The sequence below is a fragment of the Microtus ochrogaster genome, linkage group LG4 (genome assembly GCF_000317375.1).
Source record: "Microtus ochrogaster isolate Prairie Vole_2 linkage group LG4, MicOch1.0, whole genome shotgun sequence".
Classification (NCBI taxonomy): Eukaryota; Metazoa; Chordata; class Mammalia; order Rodentia; family Cricetidae; genus Microtus; species Microtus ochrogaster.
Genome location: NC_022030.1, coordinates 43,974,922 through 43,982,331, shown reverse-complemented (window position 1 = coordinate 43,982,331; position 7,410 = coordinate 43,974,922). Strand labels below are relative to the sequence as shown.

At 36.7% G+C, this 7,410-nt stretch overlaps 1 protein-coding gene across 10 annotated transcripts in view; it reads left to right on the top strand.

Annotated features, from left to right (window-relative positions):
- The window catches only part of Creb1 (cAMP responsive element binding protein 1), a 60,307-nt gene that overhangs the window by 37,235 nt on the left and 15,662 nt on the right, over positions 1-7,410 (top strand). For 8 of the 10 annotated variants that reach the window (XR_003378173.1, XM_026786150.1, XM_005361477.3 and 5 more), the window contains 2 exons: positions 3,027-3,209; positions 5,136-5,286. Coding sequence is in view for 9 of the 10 variants with exons in the window: in XM_026786150.1 (XP_026641951.1) it covers positions 3,027-3,209; positions 5,136-5,286 (334 nt within the window). In the remaining variant the exon portion in view is untranslated. The remainder of the gene's footprint in view (positions 1-3,026; positions 3,210-5,135; positions 5,287-7,410) is intronic. The other 2 variants (XM_026786152.1, XM_026786151.1) reach the window with 1 other exon arrangement.

Sequence of the window (7,410 nt, the reverse complement as noted above, 5' to 3'; positions counted from 1 at the left end):
AAAAAAAAAAAAAAAAAAAAAAAAAAAAAAAAGATACCTAAAGCAGTATTTTTAGCTTTTCCAAAACTGAAACTTTTGATATTATTTATAAGGACTTTTTAAAATATTAATTATTTTTATTTATGTGTGTGTGTGCCTACATGGATTTATGTGCATCACATGTGTGCAGCTGCTCTGGGAACCCCTGGGTCAGATCCTTTGGAGCTAGAGTGGCAGGTGGCTGTGAGGTGCCTAATTTGTTACTGGGAATCAAGCCCGGGTCCTCTACAAGTAGAGTAGAGTAAGAGCTCGCTCTTAGCCACTAAGTCATCTGTCTGGTGTTTCTGATGAACTACTTTACTATCTATGATAACTAAGCTAAATAAGCTTAGATGGATCTTTTTTCCTTTTTAAATTCTTTATTGGCAGCTGTAAAGGATATCCCCCTCTCTGTGTTTAATTTTTTGTTTGTTTGTTTTTCGAGACAGGGTTTTTGTCTGTGTTTAGTTTAAGATAATTTCATACCCAGATAATTTTAAGTATTCAAGATGGTTCCATAAGCATGAACATACTGTGGTATAACACATTCCTATGAACAATAGATTCACTGTTGCAGAGAGTCTCACTTGAACTAGAAAGGATGAGTTTTAGACAAACCATACAGAAACTGAAAAGAAGTAAAGTATACGATTGACTGCCATCCCCTTAGATTCTTTACTTTTCAAACTCCTCCAACAACTGAATGTTTCATATTAAAATTAATAGTTAGTATTTAATTATTAATATTTAAATATACTAGTACTTTGAGTTTTTTCTTAAGATTTATTCATTTTATCCACTGTCATATTTGTATGTGCACGTGTGCCTTTGATGAAACTGATTTAGCATTACATTCTGCATTTTTCCCCTAAGAAGCATCATAATGAATATTTTGTAACTTGTTTATTTTTAAACTTAATATTTTATTATATATGTATGAGTGATCTACATGTATGTCAACACCACATGTATGTGGTGCTTATGGAGGCCAGAAGAGACTTTGGATCCCCTGGAACCATTGTTACAGATGTTTGTTAGCTGCCTTGTAGATGCTGGCTTGAACTCGGATCTTTTGGAAAATTAGTCATCTAAAGCCCTGTATTTTTAACCTAGTTAACATGGTTATCAAAGATAAGGGTTAGAGGTTTATATAAACTATAAATTGTAAACTTCTCTCGTCCTTTCCCTGTAGTAAGGATTGTATATATCCCTCCTTCTTTTTCATTTTTTTATATAAGTTGTCCTATACATGTAGAAAAATCTCAGCTAATAAGATGTAATTGTGTTTAGATTAAGTTAAAATATAACATAATCTTTCCTTAGTTTGTATTTCTTGGTAGTCATTAAGTTCACTTAGAGATAATTCACAATTATCTTTCTATTCTTGTTTTAATGAATTTTGTTTTGCTGAAAATATCTTATTCTTTTGAAATAATCAGGTGAACAAGTAAATATTACACAGTTAGAAAAACATGTTTAAATCTTATGAAGCATTTTCAAAGAAATGTTTATGTATGTGATCTTATTTAATGTTTATAACAACTACACATCTCTACAATCAGATGTTTTTAGATTTCGAAGAAATGTAACAGAATCGCCAGGCAGTGGTAGCATATGCCTTTAATCCCAGCACTTGGGGAGGCAAAAAACAGGTGGATCTCTGTGAGTTCAAAGCCAGCCTGGTCTACAAAAGCTAGTTCCAGGACAGGCTCCAAAGACACAGAGAAGCTCTGTCTCGAAAGAAAGAAAGAAAGAAAGAAAGAAAGAAAGAAAGAAAGAAAGAAAGAAAGAAAGAAAGAAAGAAAGAAAGAAAGAAAAGAAAGCAAGCAAGCAAGCAATTTACATTCATTTAGCTTTTTCTGTGTAGTGTTGTATAAAGGTGATTTAGGTTTTTTAAGAAGGAAATGTCTGTTAGGTATGTATTCATTAATTTCCAGTTGCCAAATAGTGGTAGATGTGTTTATTCATCAGTCAGTGGAAGACCTTATATGAGGACTCAGAGATGGAGTTAAAATGTATTGAGATACTTTATCTAAATGATGATTTTTTTTTTTTTTTTTTTTTTTTGGTTTTTCGAGACAGGGTTTCTCTGTGGCTTTGGAGCCTGTCCTGGAACTAGCTCTTGTAGACCAGGCTGGTCTCGAACTCCCAGAGATCCGCCTGCCTCTGCCTCCCGAGTGCTGGGATTAAAGGCGTGCGCCACCACCGCCCGGCCTAAATGATGATCTTGAGCTTTAATTTTAAACTTTAGGAGACACTCATATTACTATGGTCCAGGCTATTTCGTTTCTTCCGTTGATGAAATTTTTGGTGGGGATGATGGGTAGCATGTGCTGGCGACTGAGCCCAAGGCCTTAAACATTCATGGCTAGCAGTGTATTACTTGATTCTTTTTCTTTTTTTAAAAAAAATTACTTATCTATTTTTTAATTTAAAATTATTTATTTTGACATGGGATCCTACCATTTTTCTCCAGGTTGGTCTCAAAAGTCGTAGTCTGAAGTAAGTTTCCTGCCGTAGCCCCTTGAGAAATGTCATGCTATTCACATGGCTGTTCAAGTGCATTACTGACAGATCTTATAAATTGCTGTAAGAGTTAGAAAATATAGTTCACTGACATGGTTCTATTAATTATATTTTAACAAGCATTTATTGGGTGCCTCTTACATTAATTTCCTCCCTACAAGAAATGCATATGATTAGGGCAGCAGATATAAAATAGTAGCCAAGGCAGTGAATGGTGCTGTGAAGTGCCATTGTGAAGGAGAATCTCCAGTGTAAATGAGTTCACTATTATCACCATGCATTATTTATTGTAGGATAGCTCGTGAGTACACTTCTCTTGTGAAAACTGGATATGCTTTCCTGAGTACACATTCACTTGAATATACCGAGTCTTGCTTAGTGATGATTTCACATTATGCTTTGCCAATTGCATGGGTTTAGTGCATTTTAAAGGTTATGTGGTGTTAATTAAACTTGTAACAATAAAATTCATTGGGTTTTAGTTGCCATTACCCAGGGAGGAGCAATACAGCTGGCTAACAATGGTACCGATGGGGTACAGGGCCTTCAGACATTAACCATGACCAATGCAGCTGCCACTCAGCCGGGTACCACTATTCTACAGTATGCACAGACCACTGATGGACAGCAGATTCTAGTGCCCAGCAACCAAGTTGTTGTTCAAGGTAATGGAATTAAGAATTTATATATGTGGTATATTCTTTTAAAAATTAATGTGTACATTCAGGAAAAGTAAGTATATTGCAAAGCACTATTAAAATAGTTTCTTCAGTATAGATTAGATATTAAAGATTTAGCTATGTATGCACTTAATACATAAATAAATTTCTCATGAAATTTTCGATTTTTTCACTTGGACGAAAATGTCATGGCATAAAAACAACTATCTTTTAGCTTTAAAAGGGTATTACCTATCTTTAGTCCCTTGTAGTCAGGGATAGGAGAAATAGGATAAATTAAAAAAACTCAAGAAATCACAGCTAGGCTATATGGACTCAAGTAACACCCAACTACTATGCCCCCCTCTTTTAAACCCCTACCTCATATGTGCTAAGTCGATATTAAAGCGGTTTCAGTGCATTCTGTACTGTTGTTTATATATGCATATATATGTATATATGTTTACACACGCGCACACATATGAAACTTAAATTGTTTTCCTAAGGTCATCAATTTTGATTTCAGATAAAAAGTTACAAAGAACATAGGTCATTATGTAAATTTTCTGCTCTTTGCAGAACAGTTGTTCTTAAGTCCTCAATGGTCTAGAGGATTTGGGTTGTTCCTCCTTTTACCTCCTTTATTTCAGGAGTCTGGAGAGTGTTAACTATTCTCCATTAACTCATTTGAACAGTTCAAAGTATAGACCAGATTAAAAACTGATAGGCTGAAAAATAATAATATTTGCTTCTAAAAATATTTTTGTTAATAACAAATGTTGCCTGTGTTAATGAGTTATATTCCTTTACCACGGATAATTACTTTTAAATGGTACCAAAGTACTAAGAGAAAGTCTTTTATCTAACCAATCCCTAATATATTTATACACTATATCCTGTTAATAGACCAGTGATATTTGAAAATATATTTTGCTTATTAATGGGAGTAAAACACCTTTTCACTTTACATGCAGGTACTCAAAAAATTGTAAAGCAGGATGTCAGTGAATTTGAATTCTCAACGTCAGTTTGAAGATGGTAACATGTTTAGTATATAAATCTTTGTCACTCAGATGATACAACTGATATTTTTAACTGATGGATGATTTTGTAAAGACCTTCAAAATCTCTCACATAGTATTAGGTTACTTATTAGGACAGTATATCATTAAACTGTTTTTAGAAGCAAATAATAGACAAATTGTGATTATATTTCTTTTCATATGTTATAGATTATATGGTTAGAAAATCCTTAATCTCAGCCCTTGGGAGGCAGAGGCAGGTGGAGTTCTAGGCCAGCTTGGTCTACATATTGAGTTCCAGACAGCCAGGACAACATAATGAGACCCTGTCCCAGAAAACCAAACAAACAAAAAAATCCAGCTTGAGTTTATTTATTATCACTTATATTAAAGAATAATATGTTTACATGTATTATGATTGGCACCCAGTAGCCCACTTTTTCATACTTTGAGTTTTGTTTGAATTAGAAATTTATAATAGTTGACCATATGCTTATTTTCTCTTCCATTTTGCTATTTATGAAAAATCATGGTCGTTTTTATGTCGTGGCAAGAGTCTGCTTGAAATTTTTTAATATGAATTTATCCAAATCAAAGGAAGACACTGAGGACTATATCTAGGAAGATCATCTATGCTGGGCCTCACTTTCCTTTTAGACTTAAGGTTGGTAAGCATGTTAATCACAGAATAGATCTCTATTCCAATTCAACGTAAATGTAAGACCCAGCAGAGACACTCAGACATCCTTACCTGTACCTGTACTAACAGTACAGTAAATGGCATCTTCTTTTTAGCCAGAATCATCTGTTCCGTTTCCCTTCTAATCCAAGTATCTTTAGATTGATTGACACACAACTGAATCAGATTGTAGTTATCTGTAGCTCATACCTTGTTTGCTCTTTTTCGCAGCTGCCTCTGGCGATGTGCAGACGTACCAGATCCGCACAGCACCCACTAGCACCATCGCCCCTGGAGTTGTTATGGCATCCTCTCCAGCACTCCCTACGCAGCCTGCCGAAGAAGCAGCGCGAAAGAGAGAGGTCCGGCTAATGAAGAACAGGTACCTATTCCCAATGCTTAAATGCTGTGGTCACATGTCTCTAAATTTGAAAATATGTGTATTTGAAAATATGAATGAAATTACAAGTTAATGTGTTCAGTTTTAAAGTATTTGTTAAGAAATGATCTACCTTTTCTAAAATAAATCATTACATTTAAGAAGTCTCAAGCAAAGACATTGTTATAAAATCTAAGGCAGAAGCACTTATAAAGAAAACAATTCTAAGTAGACACAGTAATCAGAATTACAAAGCACTTCAGATCATGTCTGTAATTTGTCTCTGTTGAGCAGAGATCCACCCCCTTAAGAAAAAGATGGAGAGGCTGTGAGGCCATGTTGAGGAGGAGGCAGTGCTGCAGCTTCTCTCCTCCCCCTCCCTTCCTTGTATTGGGGGTTGACCTTAGGGTCGGTTTCCTGTTAGACAAGCACTCTACCACTCATTTGGAGAACCCTGACCCCCAGCCCTCTTTTAAAAAACAGGGTCTTTTACCTAGTCTGTTACCCAGACTGACCTGAATTCACTCTGTAGCCTAGGGAGGCTGCGTTCACTCTTCTTGTCTCAGGCTCCTGGGCAGCTGAGACAAGTCTACTAGCATTACAGCTTCTTACCTGCTTAGAGCATTGCCCGTCATGAGCACTTGTTCTTTTACCGTTATAGACACAGTTTCACCCCTTCTCCACTTATTTTCTGTTCAGATTTGAATTTTTCTATGTTAGCGTTCTGAAAGTTAATGTGACAGAATACCTAAGAAATCAATTTAAAGAAGAAAAGATTTATTTTGACTCAGTTTCAGCAGTCTGTGGTCACCTGGCAACATTGTTTTTAGGCCGTGGTGAGGCAGAACATCATGGCCAGGATCCTGCAGTGGAGCAGATTGTCCTGCCTCATAGCAGAGAGGAAAGACACTGGTAGTGGCTCACATGGTGGGAAGAGAGAATGGACTCCCCCAAGTCCTGTGTTCTCCTTCTGTGTGCTGCTGCAGCATACACATGCCCCCAGCTCCCTCCCCTACACACACTAAAGAAATAGTGTAGGAAGTGATTCCAGAAGACACTCATTGACCTGTTTTCCACAAGCATACATGCACATACCTGTACACATATGTGCACATGTGAACATTACACATGCTTATACCTCACACTGATATGAATGCGTGTAAGTTGTGAGTGATTGGAAATTACAACCTAGTCTCGCTGTAATGACCATTTCCCTTCGGCTGAGTTCCACCTCCTAAGTTTCTCTACATCTTGCTATGCAATTATGACCCTATCCATGGATTAATCCTTGAACGAGGTCAAGTCCTCATAATTGACTAGCTTCTCAGAACCTTGCCATATTAGCAGCCAGGCCTTCTGAGGAGCAGTCCATGTGAAACCATACCACTCCCCTACTGCCATCACCCAGCACACAGGTTAGAACTAGGGCCACCGTCCTCAAGATGTTTGCTTTCATGAGTTGTACAGAGATGCCTGGTTTTTAAAAACATGGACTGTAATAAACTGCTTTTGCATGGATTTAGTTATGTTCGTCAGAGGGAGGTTTTCCATACTCTGAAGTAGTTCCCTTCCTTTTCTGGAGGTTCCTTTTTAGGCTTTACTAGAATCCGGCTTCTGTGACAGATCTCTTCCGTGTGTCTAGAGAAGTGAAGCCTCCCATATACCTGTCTAGTAGCTCCTCTCATTTAGTTTACCTCTGTGAAGTATCCGATTTTTGAATGCTTATTACCCTAATATTCTTTGGTTAATGCTAAGTTATAGTATGTTTTAGGCACTAAACTTATACACACACTGTGTGTGTGTGTGTGTGTGTGTGTGTGTGTGTGTGTGTGTGCGCGCGCATAGGTTTTACCTCATAGCAAGGTAAAATCTTATTCCCATTTTGCAGAGAAAAAGGAAGGTAAATTTTAGAGAAAAGCTAAATATGCAGTCAAAGTCTGTATTTTAAGAAAGTAAAACAAATTTGAACTTGTATCTGGCGACAAAACCAATGAACATATCACTTCCCTGCTGGTCTTCTGAGCAAAGTAAAAGCACTGTCAGGAGACATGCAATGACAGGAAATAAGTGTAGAATGCTAACCTGGGGTGCCCATTTTGTTTAAAGAGTCAGAGAAATAAAATAAAC